The 16805-nt window shown below is 36.4% G+C and overlaps 3 protein-coding genes and 1 pseudogene across 25 annotated transcripts; 3 read left to right on the top strand and 1 right to left on the bottom strand.

The window, feature by feature from the left end:
- Positions 1-2471: 2471 nt before the first annotated feature.
- LOC125475922 (39S ribosomal protein L41, mitochondrial-like) lies at positions 2472-4659 on the top strand. The gene is made up of 4 exons (XM_048581375.1): positions 2472-2621; positions 3422-3591; positions 3697-3761; positions 4415-4659. Exons 2-4 carry the CDS (start codon positions 3447-3449, stop codon positions 4481-4483), a joined length of 279 nt encoding a protein of 92 aa, XP_048437332.1. The 5' UTR covers positions 2472-2621; positions 3422-3446; the 3' UTR covers positions 4484-4659.
- A 2094-nt stretch (positions 4660-6753) lies between these two features.
- Positions 6754-12935, top strand: LOC125475921 (aspartyl protease family protein 2-like). 23 transcript variants are annotated; one of them, XM_048581367.1, is made up of 13 exons: positions 6756-7067; positions 7248-7317; positions 7408-7585; positions 7664-7727; positions 7901-8086; positions 8437-8501; positions 8650-8703; positions 9198-9256; positions 9509-9631; positions 9817-10058; positions 10171-10302; positions 10615-10779; positions 11537-12935. In XM_048581367.1, the coding sequence occupies exon 13, from the start codon at positions 11871-11873 to the stop codon at positions 12804-12806; it is 936 nt and encodes a 311-aa protein (XP_048437324.1). In that variant the 5' UTR covers positions 6756-7067; positions 7248-7317; positions 7408-7585; positions 7664-7727; positions 7901-8086; positions 8437-8501; positions 8650-8703; positions 9198-9256; positions 9509-9631; positions 9817-10058; positions 10171-10302; positions 10615-10779; positions 11537-11870; the 3' UTR covers positions 12807-12935. The 23 variants fall into 23 exon arrangements, 21 of the variants coding, with proteins under 21 accessions (XP_048437329.1, XP_048437324.1, XP_048437316.1 ...); XM_048581359.1 differs by having other exon boundaries at positions 9812-10058; XM_048581373.1 differs by lacking the exon at positions 9817-10058 and having other exon boundaries at positions 9215-9256.
- A 1749-nt stretch (positions 12936-14684) lies between these two features.
- LOC125476111 lies at positions 14685-14779 on the top strand (annotated as a pseudogene).
- A 424-nt stretch (positions 14780-15203) lies between these two features.
- Positions 15204-15590, bottom strand: LOC125476074 (cysteine proteinase inhibitor 4-like). Its single transcript, XM_048581811.1, has one exon. The coding sequence runs from the start codon at positions 15588-15590 to the stop codon at positions 15204-15206; it is 387 nt and encodes a 128-aa protein (XP_048437768.1).
- Between the last annotated feature and the right edge of the window lie 1215 nt (positions 15591-16805).

Raw genomic sequence — 16805 nt, 5'->3', positions numbered from 1 at the left:
CTCAAAACTCAAATATATCTCTCCCTTGAGTTACTCTTCATTATTTGTCTTTTTAGTTTAATCTCTATTAAAAGCTTGTTTAGAAGTACTTTTAAAATGACGAAAAATACTTTAAAGAAAATGTTTTTAAGTTCTAAAAGCACTTGAAGTACTTTATGCAAGAAGCACTATTTATGTGCTTCTTGTAGAAATCACTTCAAGTGTTTTTTCTAGATTCGCTTGTATTTTTACTATAGATCTGTTTCAAAAACATTCTGACCAAAAACGATTTAATCATATTAAAAGCACTTCCAAACAAGAGGTAAATCACCAAAAACCAACCCTTGATTTCTAATGTTGTGATATGCAAGGCAGTTAAAAGGGTCCCATTAACATTGATCATTCATAGCCATCCACACTAGAACAACTTAGTCTCTTAAACTTAATCTTAGTTTGCATTATCCTTTAGAAATTTGCATTTATAACTAACTTTTATAAATGGGGTAGTTTGCATTAACTTGATGAGGATCGATTTGGTCTCCAAAGAAGGGGCCCCAACGAATCATGTTACATGTAAAAGTAGCATAAAAGTTTACTTGTAAAGAGTTTCGTGTTTTTATTTTTGTTTTTCATCTCTCTTCACATACAGAAGAGAGCAAGTAACGCGTAAGTTATTTTGGTAAATGTAGACGTGTTGATGACATGCATATTGGCATGGACGAACCTAATTTTAAGTCCCAAGTGTTCTAAGCACAAATATTGTCCCTATAGCAGTTATATTGCTCTGGATATCAATTTGTCACCAGTTTGGGTAATGCGATTCATGATTCCACTTTCGAAAGAAACCCAACCCACTTTCTTTTCTTCTCAGTTTTTTACACAAAATTTGTAGATTAATTAATTGCTAAATTTTATTTTGTTTGTTGAAAAACTTAATTGCTAAATTGGAAGAGAACATGGACTCATTTTTAGGGGTTTAGTAGTCTATAGGTTGTGTTTATCTGCCTTAACTGCACAAAACAGTCCAAAAATATATAAAAAATAGAAAATAAAAAACCTGTACAAATGACACCTGTTTGTACCAACAAATAATAAGCTTTTGGTATTTTGAATACTCATTTTTAAAGGTTCAATAGCATTTTTTTTAACAAACAATATTAGCTACACTAAGAAGATGGAGAAGTAGGCTAAATCTCATAATGAGTTAGCAATAATGTAGTTCAAATTCACCTTTGGTGAGAATCAAAGCTAAGACCTCTCACTCATAAGTGAAAAGAAATACCACTAAATTGTAGTACTAAGTGGCAGGTCTAGCAGTATATTAGATGTGTTATTTGCTTAACTTCTAAAATATCCAAAATGCACGCTCCTTTGTTACCATCACGGCACAAAATAGTCAGAAATGACTTATGGTTTAGGAGAACACTTACCACCCCTCTATTTATCATTTTCTCATTGTTTTTAATAGGAAAACACCAATTCAAAATGTACGTCCAATATCGATTCAGTTATTGATGCTTAACTTATAATTTACTTTTGTAAATAATTGGAAATGGTGATCATTCATATGTATTAATCTTTTGTCCAATATTAATTGAAAAAGATGTTTAATCTTCCGTTGAACACTAGCTGATTCCAGAGCCAACAGAGAGTCAATTAATATGATATCGTCTAAGTTTACAGCTCATTTTATAGTCGTCCAGCCAAAGTAAACTCCACTTAAAAAGCCTGGAGAGCTGGCTTTATGGTGTTTTTTTTTACACCAACGGGGTGGGGGAGTAAGCTAAGCCTCACACTAGTTGGTCCTTGGTGGCACCTAGGCGGGCTAGGCGGCTCCTAGGTGGTTTTTATTTTTTTTTTAATTAATTGTGTGCTTTTTTCTCTTTTAGTTTCATGATGGTATACTTATGGAAATGATGTACCTAACTTGCAAAGCATGGATTGACTACAAGTTCATCCAATTGTGAAATGAATTGGAGCACTTTTGAGGGCATACATACAATGAAAAGAAATAAACTAGATACATCAAGATTAAATAATTTAGTTTATGTCCAATCCAATGCAAGGATCATGAACAAAAAGAATTTAGTATCATTTAAGAATACTTCTCATTATGATTATACGCTTACTGCTTTTTAAATATTGAACTTGTTGGATGGATGTATTTTGTGTATTCTTCTACTTCTATTTTTTCACTTTATCATTCTTTTATCATCCATACAAGGGTAATTTTTTTTTTTTTTTGAAGTGTAAATAGATACTTATTTACATGATATACTATAAAATTACATAAATCCACCGCCTAGTTGTTAGGCCCGACTAGCGCCTAGCGTTTTTAAGAACATTAGTACTAAATGGCAGTTTTGTGGAGTTGGGGAGAGTTGAAACCTGGTTCAAAAGAGCAGGGTGTGTAATGGATTTTGAAAGAAAATTGAGGAGAAAGCCCAACCCAACCCACTTAGGTTACAGGCCAAGGCCATATACTATTTGCTCACTCTCTCTCCTCTCTCCAGTTCCCTTTCTTTCGATTCATTCTTTCTTTAGGTTTTGAGAAGCAGAAAAGACCTAAACCCTCTCCGGCACTCATTTGCACGACAGCTTCAAAGTCCGAACCTCACTCCTCAGCCCTCTCAGCCTCTCAGGTACCTTCAAGTTCCACTATCCTCTCAGGTTCCTTCCAGCTGGAATATGTTGAATAATATTGCTGACTCTGTATGTCTGTGTGGAAGAATGACAAGGGTTTTGTTATCCTAACCCAAAATCTATTGGGTCATTGAAAAATCGTCAAATCTCGTTGCTTTTCAGGACATTTCTGTCTCAAACCAAAAAATTTGAACTGGGTTGAGGCTAAAAATTTGAATGTTATCAGTAATCGAATCTGCAGTTCTTAGTTCCATGAATCTGAATCAAAACTGTAGTCTTGCTTGCTTGTGGGAATGATTGGAAGGTGTTTGTGTCTTTTTTGAGTGATCTTGATATTTGCTAAACTGCAATGTCTTGTATGCAATAAAAAGAAAAAAAATTTGGTGAAAGATGAATTAATATTCGATATCTACTTACATTCTTTAACGAAATTAGAATGAATGGAACTGAATATCGTACTGTCTGTGTACTCTCTAGCGAATGTTACTATAGGTTACTGGCAAATTCCGTACTCGAACCTTACTTCGTATCTGGCAACTATGGTTCGAAGTATGAAAACATTTCGAAGATAGTTGTGACTGATATTGTCTTCAACCTTAAATGAAAGTAATGTTATTCAAGGTTTAAATTTTGGCGTTTGTTGTTCTGAGATAAATTCTTGGTTTCACCACTGTTTGCTTGGCTGTTGTTGAACCGGAACTTGTCCTTTCTCTCGAGCTGATGTCTTTGGTAGTGTTTTATAGGATGCATTGACGGTTTTAAGCATATTTGCTAATTGGTTTTAGTTTACTTTATTCAGTTATAGTGATAAAAAAGCAAAGAAAATGCCATTGGGACTAATATTAGGGTTAGGAAGGGCATTTCGTCGAAAGCGAACATCATCACTTGACATTCTTTCTTCCAAACGTGCCCCAAGGGATTACTACAAGGGGAAGAATTGCAAGCCGACTGGTTTCCACACCCGAAAAGGTTTGCCCATTTCCATTTTCGCAAATTTGACAATGTGCTCATTCAAAATTTTCAGGTAAAAATTACTGCTTGACATGTTTTGAAATTATCCAAAATTTTTTGCAGCTAAGTATGTCGTGCAGCAGGAGAAATTACCTAACTATGTAGTCCCTGATTTAACTGACTTCAAGGTGAACATCTTTCTATTTCTCTTTTGTTGTTTCTCTTTTCCCCAATTCTTCGGTAATGTTCATCTTTTAAGTTAGAGCTTCCAATTGGGAGTTCATGGATGCTCTGCAGCTCTGTTGACGTCTTCAACTATGCTGTTTTAATAAGGACGATTCTTGCATCCACCTTTTTGGGTGAACCCTCATGCCTATCTGTTTGGCATGGACCAATCTCATCTTGACATGTGTTCCCTTTTTCAAAAGAAAAAAAGAATCCTTGCCTTTGAGCCCAATTGTCATGCCATCTCCAGCTTCAGGTACTTCAGTTCTGAGCAAAGCAACACCGGAAGTTGGCGATGAAAAATTTGGGCAACACATTTAAAGCTTGTGTTCCATGTAAAATCAACATCTGATGTCGGTTTGCCCGGAGTTGAAGGTTGGCATGGCATGACTGCTGAGCTGAAAGGCAGGTATTCTTTTTCATTTATTTTTCAAAGGCTGACACATGTGACGGTAGGATTGGTCCATGTCAAAAGGGTGGCCACAAAAGTTCACCCAAGGCGTGGATGCAAGTAATGTCCTTCTAATAAAAACATTTAAGTTATAAGTGAACAGTTTACTCCTCACTCTTATGTATACATGTAGTTCTAAATTACCGTTTCCTTTCATGCGTGCAGCTCAAACCATATGTAACTCAGTGCCCCAGAGAGGTCAAGAATACTCAGTCTGCTGAACCAACTAAATGAGCAAACCGAGCGACTAGTGTTCAACTTTTTTGTTTATTGTTGTAATTGCGAATTAAGTCATTCATGTCGATATTATTTTGAGTAGGGTTTGATGTGAGACCGAGGAGGTCATGTTCGTGTTTGGCAGGTTCATTCCCTGGACATGTTCAAGTAATAAACCTTTCTTCTTCAGTTAAGCATTGCTTTGTATCGACTCAACTGTAACCTCACCGGACTCATTTCCATCACGGAGCCTGTGGTAACGGATTGATGTTCTAGGGTTAGCTAATTCATCTGTCACCATTTTGCTTCGCGTCAGAATCTGATCCAACTGTGTTAGTTTATTGGGTGAACAAGTGGGGAGAGATTAAAGAGTGAAAGTCTGAAACCATCATGTCTGTTTGCTTTCGTAAGAAGCACGTTGAGAGTTACTTGGAAGTGCTTTCTAAAGAAGCATATTTTTTTAAAATGTAGTTTTGTGACAAACATTTTCAAGTTGTTCTGCCAGTTGTAGGAAAACAAAAATGTTTCTAATTGTGAGAAAACGCTATTGGCAGAGCACTATCAGAAACGTTATGGTTTAGTACAATGCCAAAAAATTTGCCACGCAATAGAGACTAAAGCAAGCAAAGGCAGCCTGTTGGGTTTTTTTTGCCCTTTTAGGTTCAAAGTAGGTTGTGGCCGTCTCCACATTTTAATGGATTGTTGGAGGCGGTTAAGGCCAAGGATGATCACTGCCTACACCCTCTGCAAGTTATAATGTTACTTTACATTACAAGCCGTTTGAGAGCCTATAAAATTGGTTGTATTTTGTAAAATAAAGAGAGATTCTCGAGCGTCTGGTTGCGCTATATGCATTGTGTATCCACTTTGATTGAATAAATAAACAAAATTTGAGAATAAGATAAAAGTTCACATTTATACTGTTAAAACTGATTTTAATCTTCGAATTCTTCTCTTTAATTTTTTATTGGTGTGTCAATGCTGCCTAAATTTATAATGTGATTTGGAGTAATTTACGATTTCGGACATGATTATAGATATATTTTCCTCGGATTAGGGTTCATAATTCTGTCCCGCAACTGATGGAAACGATTAACGTAGATTGGATGACTAGTGAATGCTTATGAATTTTGATAATTGTTTATTTTGGATGATTGATCTTAGAGGTCCTAATTACGAATACTAGGTTTGGTAAGTGTGAACCAATGAGAAACATATATAATTAGCATATTCATTATGAATACTTCAGTATACTTGTCCCACAAGTAAATTATACACATCATATATACTAAAACCCGTAAGGGTTGGTCACTGTGGATGACCAGTGGATTTCCCATTTTGTCCTCGCCCATTCTTCTTTTATTTCAACTTTGCCCCTTTTGCTTTCTATATATACTAAAGTTCACGGATTGGCACTGTTCATTAACAGTGCCCACCCGGTTTAGTCCCTCGCCTGCTGAGCAATTTTTTGTCCTTTTCTAGAATTGTGCAGTGAGTTGGCCATTTTGTTCTTTCCGCTTTCTGGTGCCGTTCTCCATCATCCGCGGTTCTTTGCTTTTAAAAACCCAAACAATATTTTTATAATTTTTTTTCCTTTTTGGCGCCACAAACTCTGTGGCTGGATTTAACTCCTGACAACTATAATCATTTGTTTTGTCCTGCAGTCTATTTGTTTATCATTTTTTTGTCCAAAAACCAATGTGTTTATCCATGGGGTAAAACAATTGATGATTGTTTTGTTTATTATATATATATAATTGTTTTTCTCAAGAACTCCCTCACCGACTGTTGCAGCTCTCTCTCTGAAAGTGGATTTTCTTTTTTTATGCATGTTATTATTTTATTTCTCTCTCACTGTTTTTTTTTCATTCGAGAAAGAGGCAAGAGGAAAAGGGGGATGCCATTGCCATTGCCATTGTCTGGTGGTAGCAATGAAGGCCCATTCCTCGGAAAAGGGATAATAAATGCGAAGTGGCAGAGAAATATACATACATGTGTGTGTATATACTAATACTCAACAAGATGAAATTACTGTTCATTAACAGTAAGCGGACGAAATTGCCCTCCAATTCATTTGTTATCTGCCCATTTTTTCCTTTTTTTAACAGTAAAAAGACGACTTTGCCTTCCATCTCCACCTGTCGATCACTCTTCAGCTTCTGTCATTTTCAATGGCATAAATGCCCTCTGTTTCTTCTCCATTATGCCGTTTGTCCACGCGTCGATCATCGCTCCACATCGACTACTTCTCGACCTTTCTTCTCTACTTTTCCCTCCGTTCCACTTTTCTCTCTCACAATTCCCTGCTTCTGTCGCTCTTGAACCTCGATTCCTTTCGCTCTCCAAGGCTACCTTCTCTCCCTCTTCCACCGTGCGATCTTTGTCTCACAAGTTACCAACCGCACTTTCTTGCTAAAAAACCTTCACTGCTTTCTCTGTTGCTAGAGGTTGCTTTCTCTTCTGCTCTCGCAGGGCCTTCAGTTCTCACTTAGATTCCAGAGTAGAAGCCCAGAAAGCTAATATGGCAAAGCGAGAGCTTTCCAGCACTCTCAGGAACTTAAAAGATGAAAAGAAACGATAAAATTTTGGTTTTTTATTTATTGTGAGTGTTAATTTCTGATTAAATTATTATTTTTGATAAACCCTTTTAGAATCTGATCTAGGTTTTGCTTAAATTCATCTTGGTGTTGTTTAATTTTGAGTTATATAATTTTCTGGTGGACCTTTAATTGTATTTACAGATTAATACAACGTAATTGGGTTATTTTTTTAATTACTGTAGTTTATGCAAAGAGCAACTTAGAAAGAGGTGAAGAAAGAAGAAGATGTCAAACCATACCTTATCACCTCAGGTACCTTTTAGACCTATTGCATGTCAAAATCAGCTTCAAATTTGTGATTTAATATAATTGAATTTTAACAAGTTTTTAGTGATTTTGTAGAATTTTACGTTTAATAACCAAGTGGATTACTTTACTTGGTTGGACCTGTTTTTATAGCTATATTTCAACCTTTCCTCTGATAGCTTTTAACGATTGGATTTCTCGAGTCTACTTTCCATGCTTTGACCATTTCATTTGGCAGAGGGTTCTGGGTTTTGGAGAATTCTTCATTAAATTGGTGGGTTTGTAGAATTGTACCCTTATATTTCTGGGTTTGGTTTTATGTCAGTTTAATAAATTTTTTTAGGTTTTGCAGAATTTTTTGTGATTAAATTTCTGGCTTAAGTAGCGGTTTTTGAGGTTGTGGTCTCCAAAAAAAGGTAATTTTTACATTAATTCTGTGAAAATTTGTACATATCAATGTGTTAGAATATTTAAGGGAATTTAAAATAAAATATGGTATTGGTATTGGTGGGGACGATGTATGGGAATTTTTCAAGGATTATTGGAATCTCATGGTAAGGAGTGATGTAGAAACTTATAGCTGCAGCAGTTGATGCAGGTTTCCTTTCTATGAACCTGATTTTGGATGGGGAAAGCCACCATGGGTGACTTCAGGTACGGAGTTCAAGAATCTGATTGTGTTAATGGATACACGAGATGAAGATGGCATAGAAGTATCCTTGAATCTCAAGGAAGAAGACCTGGCCATATTTGAAAGCACTAAGGAGCTGCTTGAGTATGCATCTTTAAATCCAACTGTAATTTTGTTTAGTATTGTTGAACCTTTTATGATCTTTCATTGTTTTGTTTCTTGCTTCTGTTTTTCTTAGGTGTGTACTAAATTGGATGTTGGTTTGGTTGTTTCCAATCTTTCCCCACGACTTTCGATACCCAATAGAGAATATGAAAAACCCAACTTTAATTTTGTAAATTTATTGTCCTAAATGAAGGTAACATGGGAATTTGTTCTGAATGGTGTTCAAAGAACTTCAAACTCAACTTTGTCCTGAATGATGATCTGTTCTCTGGATGTCTAATATCAATTTTTTATCTGCTCAGAGTGATCTGATTTACATCTTTTGCTAGGGTGCTAATGTGCCTCCACCATTCAATTCATTTGAATCTACTGGTCTCCCATATGAGATTCAGAGGTATGGAATTATTCTTCTGTTTTTGTCTCTTTTGTGTAATCCTGGTAAAGTTACCTGAGTGTTTTGTGCAAAGTTATGTGATTGCTAGAGGTCCAATGTTGAGTTCCTCTTAACAATTGAGCCCTTTTTGTCACTATTCATATTGCAGGTTTTGAGCTTCCACAAATTTCAAGGCGTTCAAACTTTACTCTCGAATGAAATGGTAATTAAATTTCTTAAAATTATAGTTTATTACTATAAAAGATAAAGACTTATTTTCTCAGCATTGTAATCTATGTATGTTTACACGTTATCCAACTTGCTTCTACAAAATCAAAATACTTATATCCACCTACAAAATTCTGTTGAAGAAGTGAGATTTTTAAACTGCAGTTTTTCTTTAATTATTCACAAATGTATGTACAAGTTAACGAAAAAACATGTATGCTTTTTTGGTGAATTTAATTTGAATTGTTAAATTTTGGTAACAAAAAAACCTATGATAAATTAAAAGACTATCATTAAATAAGATTTTCTGCTCAGTGTACCTCTATATAGTTCTATTTGAACTCACATTTTTTTTTTTAATTTAAATTTTATTTCTCCGCATAGTCCGGAAAAATTCTGCTTTCCTAATCATTTCACACAATTTTGTTTAGTTTTAAAAGTTTTGCTATAATTTTCTCTGATGAAAGGACATTCTGTGACAAAAACCAGGATCAATTTGTTTGCAGCTTGAAGATTTTTACTTTCACCAAGTTTATCTTCAACTCCAGGTATTTTCTCCCATTGACAACTTAAAATCAACTGAACTGCACCTCTATACTTGCATAACTCTGTTTTTCTCTCCTCCTTAAATTCATATATGGAGATAGGAAGTTTAAGAATCTTTGTTCCTGCTAATAGGTTTAATAATAGTGACATTTGAATGATCTTTGTTTCCAGGAAAATGATTTTAAAGAATTGTAGCTGTGATTCAGAAAATAGTTAGATTTTTTAAAGCTGACACAGGTTTTTATGAATATCAGGCTTTGAAATACAATGTTGTTCTAGGCTGTCATCTAGATTCCCAATCACATGTTTCCACGGCGGTTTCAAAGAGGTCCTTGAGACGATCAGATGCTGTACTCAGCAGCCACCATTATAATAAGGTTAGGTGTTGAGGTTTTTCCTTAACTTATTTTTCTCTTGGAATATGAAACCCTATGTTTTTCCTGCATGTTGGTACATGTAAATAACACAATGGTTCATAATCTTTTATTTAGAGTTTAATAAATATGATAAAAGTGGATCATAATTTTTACAATAACCTAACATGGCTATTTTTGAAGGTAAGACCGAGCGTCATTCTCTTGGTCACTAGATGCCTTGAGAATTTATAGTCACTCACCCAACTTGGGATTTGAGTAATCATGAATAACTCGATTTTGTGTTACTATGTGATGCGGTGGTGAGAGGACTTTGGTATGGGAGGGAGGACTAGAGAGAGATGTTTAGATTTGAGAAGGGTAATTGGTATTGAAAATTGAGATGCCTATATACCATGGCAGGGTCGGTTCCAGCTTTTTCTTTTCCTTGGTATGCATTATTTGTCCGTTTCTTTTAATTTGTTAGTTTAATTTATTCCTGCAATTTTGTATGAACTATATGTGTGTAGTGATAGATTGTAAGGTGATTGAGATTTGTGCAGGTAATTACTATAAATACAAATGGATGGTGCATACAAATTACTATAACTTCAAGAAAAAACAAAACAGACCCAGATACCAATTCACTTCAGTCCTCAAACATCTCGATCCATTCCAGCTTTTTCTCTTCCTTGGTATGCATTATTCCTCCCTCTCTTCTCTTAATTTTTTCTTTTTGTTTAATTATTTCTGGAATGTTGGAACCTGAATTTCCAGAATTATTGTGATTTTGGAACCCTAATTTGGGATGCATGTAAATGAAAAGTCTTATATATTTGGTCTTTGCTTACAACCTCTCTCTGCTCTTTTTCTCTCTCTCTCCAAAACTCAATTTTGAAGTTGTCATGCATTTTTTTTTTTTTATTATCACTGTCACCTTTTGATTTGCCTTATGGTTTTATCATCGTACATCATTAGTTGACTACTGTCTTTGTTTTCTTCTGCAGCATGGAGAGCTGTACAAGGCACTTTCTGCAATTTATTGCAAAATAATGTCAGTTATCCCTTCTTTGGATACAACTCAAACTGGGAGCAAGTCTGGTATCCAAGCTTTACGTTCGTTGCATGTAGCACATGAAAAGTCTAAGAATGTAGTAAGCTTTATTTGGCAGGTATTCCCTCAATAGTTAAGGAAACAATTATTTTCCCCTTTCTGCTTTGAAGGAATAGAATTCTCTTTAGATGTTTAAATTTGTTTCATTCATGATGAGGTTGTGTATAAATTGCATTTGCATTTGTAACTCAGTTTTTGACTCGAACATTGTTTATAAAGATTGCAGGTGCATAATTTTTCATATAATTTTCAATCCCGCAGCAACGCGCGGGTGCAAATTCTAGTTAATACTAAAAATACAACATTTTTGAAGGGAGAAAGTTAGGCTCACACCTACCTAGAGGAATAGGTGCCTTGTGAAGCCTCAAATTTTGATAATAATCCAACAAATTAAATGAGATGAGAAGATAAAGGCCCTAAAATGTCTGTTAAACATTGTTGGTTAGCTAGATATAGATATGAAAATGATAAATGAACCCTGTTAGTAGGTATTTCAACAATTAAATCTTTTGTTAAGTAAATACATTTAAGGTTAATTGTAAGTGTGAAACGATTTAAAACATGTATCGATGATGCCATGAAATGTAAGTGACCGTATTCTTAGACGGATACATCCTGCAACTGCAAGAAACGACTTTATACATACATACATACATACATACATACATATATATTACATATATACGCATGCTCCACACTGTCCTTCACTATCATCACACAACTTAAAACATTGATCGAATCAGTTTTTTCCAAAGCTTAAGCAATTATGTCTAGCAAAGCATTTATTTTCTTCCTTGTCGTTGCTATGGCTGCAGGCACAGCCTTAACTTTCACACTGAAAATGAAGCCCATTCCCTTCCCCCAAAACCACACCCTTGTCCATGAAAAAAAAGTCGAGGTTTCCAAATCTCGCGCAGCGGCTATGGCCTTCTCCCTCCGCCATAGCACAACTGGGATAACGGCCCCCGTGAAGCGTTCATTCAGTGGCTTCTTCTACGTGGAGCTCTGGGTCGGGACCCCCCTGTTAAGGCCAACCTGGCCATTGACACAGGGAGCGACCTCACTTGGGTGCAATGCGCAGATTGCACCAAGTGCTTCCCCGTAGCTCTGCCAAATTTTGATGGGAAGAAATCGGCTACCTACAGAGCCATGTCTCCTCGTCATCCGCTCTGTCCCGATCCTCCTCCTTTGGGTCGTAACGACACCTGTTCGTACGAGGTTAGCTACTTTGGTGAACACATTGAGGAAGGGCAGAGCAGCAGCGGCCGTTTTGGATGGGACGTATTCACCTTCAAATCTGAAATTCGTGGGCAACAGAAGCAGCAACAACTAGTCACAAACGTTGCGTTTGGCTGCGGGATAATGAACCATATTGATACGGGACCTCAAGGTCCAGAAGGGAACCCGATCGCAGGGCTTCTAGGCCTAGCCTACGAGGCACCTAGTAACTTCTTGAAACAACTGAGGAATATCACCCTCGAAAGATTTTCTTATTGCCTTCCAATGGATGTTGAATCAGCAAATGAAACGCTGATACACTTTGGTAAAGCAGCACAAATTTCGGGTCCTAACGTGCAGACTACACCAATTTTGGGGCAGGGCGGATACCATGTGCAGTTGAAGGGTATCCGTTTGAATGGGAGACTGGTCCCAATAGATCCAAAGTTGTTCATGAAGCCAGTAAGTGAGACAGTTATTGATTCAGGAACACAACATAGCTTCATCACTGCCAAAGCCTATGTCATCCTCAAACGAGCTGTGATAAGTCACTTTCAAGACGCCTACAGATGGAACCCCTTGAACAACACTAGGAAACATGCAGGTTATGACTTGTGCTACGAGATACACAGAGGAGGAAGGTATAAGTTTCCAAAACTCACATTGCATTTCGAAAATGCATATATGGATTTGGATAGGCAAAGCACATTCAGAGAGTATATCCAAGAAAATCAATTCTGCATGACGATTCTTCCTCTGGATGACCATCTGCAGCTAAACGTACTCGGAGCTTATCAACAAGTAAATCACAGGTTTTTGTTTGATGTGGCTGATTTGAAATTATCCTTTACTGCTGAAAGTTGTTGATCACTAATAGTAGTATTAGTATCTATCTGACAAGTTTGTGTATCATGTCCATTTATTGGACTACATGATAAGTATTGCAAAAAAAGTTTAAGTGATCATCGATAACATATAACAACACCTTTAATTTCCTTTCCAGCGTTTTAAATTCCGTAGTTTCTTTGTTGGCAAATTAAACTTGATGGCTAATTGAGTAATGCGGAGAGCAGGGCTCCCGTCATTTGATCACCTGAACAAACTAATAGTTTGTATCGATGCATTATCGCTGAGGAGATTAATGGGTTATGGTGGTGTCTCAAGCTCTTTTGGACAATCAGAAAGTAGGAATGCGTTTGTTGATGGTCTTTATCTGTCAAGAAATAATCATCCCGGCGGTTAAAAACTGTCAACGAACGCATTCCCAACACTTCCTAACAAAGATTACAAGCTGCCACTCTATCTAGCCTGATTCAAAATCACAATAAGAGTCACATTATAACAAAACAGTTAAGAATTCGCACCCGCTAGTTTTCAAGCCTACAATATACCTCATTTAGCACTGACAGCAACTGATCAACGAATTTTGGTCATCAAACGTAGAGGTATACTGATTGCCTGCAGCATTGGCTCGGGGATCCATCTGCATCAATCATCGCCTTCCTCTGATATACCGAACCCAGATCGATCTTTATGATAGATTTGATATCATATTTGGCATGAAAACAAACTTACATCTACGGAAAACCAACCATCTTCAAAGAAAAAAAACCAAACTAAAGAAACGATATTTCACGTACAGCCTACCGCCTTAAAAGTAAACTAGTTCAATGTAACAGAGACCCAGAACTAGCCATTGAACTTGCATCAAGCTGAGAGTTGAGCTACACTCCAAAGAGCATGGCTTACGATTTACGAAACACAAGGTTCTTACCAAAGAAATATACTTACTTACCCCGGGTGCTAGCGCTTTCGCGCTAGGAGCATGACGAACCCCTCCAATGTGACGAAAAGAAGGAGAAACAATTCTAATGCCTAGAAATTGATTCTAATGCCTAAACCCTGAAAGAAGCAATGTGAACATCTACAAATCTGTCACTTGTCAGCGCACCCATTACTCAATATGGAAATCTAAGAGAACCTCATTAGAGTAATCCATCTAATTTTCCTCATCTTAGAATATTATGGCATTCTGTTAACCTAATCCCAAATTAAAACCCTTCAACTTCACAAATGCCTGAGATTTAAAATGAACCAATGACTCCGAAGAACATTACGTCGGCAAACATGCTCTTCTACAATTGAAGAAACCAGCCAAGAATTCATCCCATTTCAAAGTCTACTGAGATAAAAAGGAACTCACTACAGAACAAGCAATGTAAATATGAGATTCAAGTGCAGAGAAAATAGGTAAAAATTATTGAAAAGTAGAGAGAGAGAGAGAGAGAGAGAGAGTAGAGAGAAAAAGGAGCACCTTGAAGCAGATCGACCTCATGCCTTCCATGCATCTCACATACCAATATATACTATAGCAAGTGTCGAAATTAAGTGGGAACACCTGAAAGTGTAACCAAGTCCTCACGTGTGTAATGTTTGGTTCATCTTAGAAGATAGTTATCTATATACCATGTAAGCTCACTGGACTAGAACTGATATACCAAGTACGATTACGGGTACAAGATGTCCAAAGAGATAAATACAATCATTGGCAAATTAAGCCCCCGCAGTTGGAGCCGTATCTTTTCTCATCAGAAAATACTGCACCTTTCCATGTCCGTACCTAGTCTGCACTATGCTCATTAGGCAGGTGAAAACTAGCAGCAAGAGAACGGCTTATTTGTACTCTGTGTGTAAATTGTTTAGCCTATGGAGCAGTGTAATATATCCCAAACAGCTTTAAAATTCGTCCCTTCGTCGGCATCTGATAAAATTGAACTCGTGCAAAGAAGATTAGCGTGACCTTTGCAAAAGGACAACAGCATAAATCGAGAAATGTTTTTGAGGAGAAAAAATTCTGTTGCCGGGACTGAACCTAGGTATTTCGAGATAAATCGAGAAATGTTAATAGTCTTGAATTCTAACTATTCTTATTATTATTAAATGGATATGTTTCACACATAATAAATAACATAAATATGTAGTGTGAAACAAATGCATGAAATTTTTTATTGCATGTTTTATCAATTGAAGCCTGCGCATGCATCTGCATGCACAGTTTGACGAGGAATATTGAGGAAGAGCCAATCTGGCTTATCGGGCTAATTAAATTGTCATCCCTTAATATCAAAAGTGTACGCAGAAGTATTCGAAGATTAAGAATAAGGAATGTAACAGTTTTATTCTCTTTTATTCAACCGAAGTAGATGAGCATTAGCATATCAAGGCAATTCACATATTGCTCGATAGTCATATCATGCAGCACTCTTAGTCCTTTATTTTCTGAAAAGCGTACAATTTTAAAATCGTCTTCCAAGGATTGTATTTGTAAAAAAGAACAGCCTTATAATTTGCAGCTGAGGGCGTAGGCAGTGATTCATCCTTGGCCTTCACGATAAGTTCATAGTATTTACCTAATAAAAGCAATGCATCCCTGCCCGAAACCACGCGCTCAAACACCAGTTTCTTCTTGGCTTCCTTGTTATGCTGAGAGACCGAGAACTGCCCAAGTTTTATAATGTCTGGATCGGTGGTGTTTACGGCTCTATAGGCCCCCCGGGCCTCTTGTGGGCTGATGTCAGGGATGGTGACCGCAAAGGCGAGAGGAAGGATGACGAGCGCAACAAGTACGAGTAGGGAGCTGAGAGAACGCATCGCGACCTTGATTTGTTTTGGAGTGTTCCCTTTCTAATGTTATTTGAGTTGTTCAACTCTCTAGCTGGGTCCCCACCTGGTAGAGAGACTTGGTGCATGATTTATATAGCGGTGGTTTGGACATGGACAAACTAAGAAAGCAATCAAAGGATGAATTTGGTGAATTATTTTTCAGATTTTGATAATTAAGCAGATTTTTCCAAGTGCTTTATGGCTCTCATATATCATGGACTCATTAATATTTTCTTCAAATGATTTTGAACACCTTTCCATATATCAATAAAGAAGGAAAAAAAAAAAAAAAAAAAAGGAACGGCTCTACATGAATGTCACCGGAAATTTGTATGTTTCACCAAGTGTGAACCGTTACGAAAAGATTAGTTCAATTCGTTTGAAAACTACAAAGCAGTACTTGTGCAATGTATCTTGTAATAACTATCCACAATTATAGCTTACCTAATTTGTTCTTCCTTTGGAGAAACAAACTCTAAAGCATTGTCAGGGCCGGCTCTGAGAATTTAGGATCCTAGGCGAGCCTTCGAAGTGGTGTCCTACTAAATTTCGATTCTTTGTACATTGATATGTATAAAAAAGAATTCGCTAAATACATGAAAAGTTCAGTTTCGACATCAAATATCATTAAAAATCAAAAGAAAAAAGATATACAAACATTTATCTAAATATTGCATCTCTCGTGTTTTTAGATATAAATATATTGATTAAGTTTACATACTCTAATTTTTCAACCAATTCTTTTGCAAATGATAAAATAGTTAGGGATAGTTCAGTATGAGATCCCAAATCTAAAATGGGATCTTGAATCCCAAACCAAAAATTTTTGGGACAGGAATTTGAAGACCATTCTATAACTGAAATTTAGGTATTCCCAATTCTCGAGATTCCCAAAATGTTATCGGTATTTTGGGATAGATTGTGATTGGATTTTGGGTTTTGGGTTTTGAGCTGAAATTTGAGATTTTTGGGCTATGGGCTAAAATTTGGGCTTTTGGCTTGAAATTTTGTTGTCCAATTTCATATCAATTGAAATTTGGGTTTTTTATCTTATACCAATTTGAATTTCATACCAATTGAAATACCAATTCATTCATATCAAGTCAAATTGACGTTCCAAAGTTCCAAAGAAATTAATTTCATACTTTTATTTCTAATGTAGTCTACTATCAAACTACTGAAATTCAACATTCAACATGCATG

The sequence above is a fragment of a genome, unplaced genomic scaffold (genome assembly GCF_019419815.1).
Source record: "Pyrus x bretschneideri cultivar Hongxiangsu unplaced genomic scaffold, Pyrus_bretschneideri_v1 Contig17, whole genome shotgun sequence".
Taxonomy (NCBI): domain Eukaryota; kingdom Viridiplantae; phylum Streptophyta; class Magnoliopsida; order Rosales; family Rosaceae; genus Pyrus; species Pyrus x bretschneideri.
Note: the sequence above shows the minus strand (reverse complement) of the source record. Positions and strands in the feature narration are given on the sequence as shown.

Coding starts and splice junctions, on each gene's coding strand:
- LOC125475922 (XM_048581375.1), top strand. CDS start 3,447: ATGCCATTGGGACTAATATTAGGGTTAGGAAGGGCATTTCGTCGAAAG. Junction 3,592..3,696: donor TGGTTTCCACACCCGAAAAG/GTTTGCCCATTT, acceptor AATTTTTTGCAG/CTAAGTATGTCGTGCAGCAG. Junction 3,762..4,414: donor CTGATTTAACTGACTTCAAG/GTGAACATCTTT, acceptor TCATGCGTGCAG/CTCAAACCATATGTAACTCA.
- LOC125476074 (XM_048581811.1), bottom strand. CDS start 15,590: ATGCGTTCTCTCAGCTCCCTACTCGTACTTGTTGCGCTCGTCATCCTT.
- LOC125475921 (XM_048581372.1), top strand. CDS start 11,871: ATGTCTCCTCGTCATCCGCTCTGTCCCGATCCTCCTCCTTTGGGTCGT.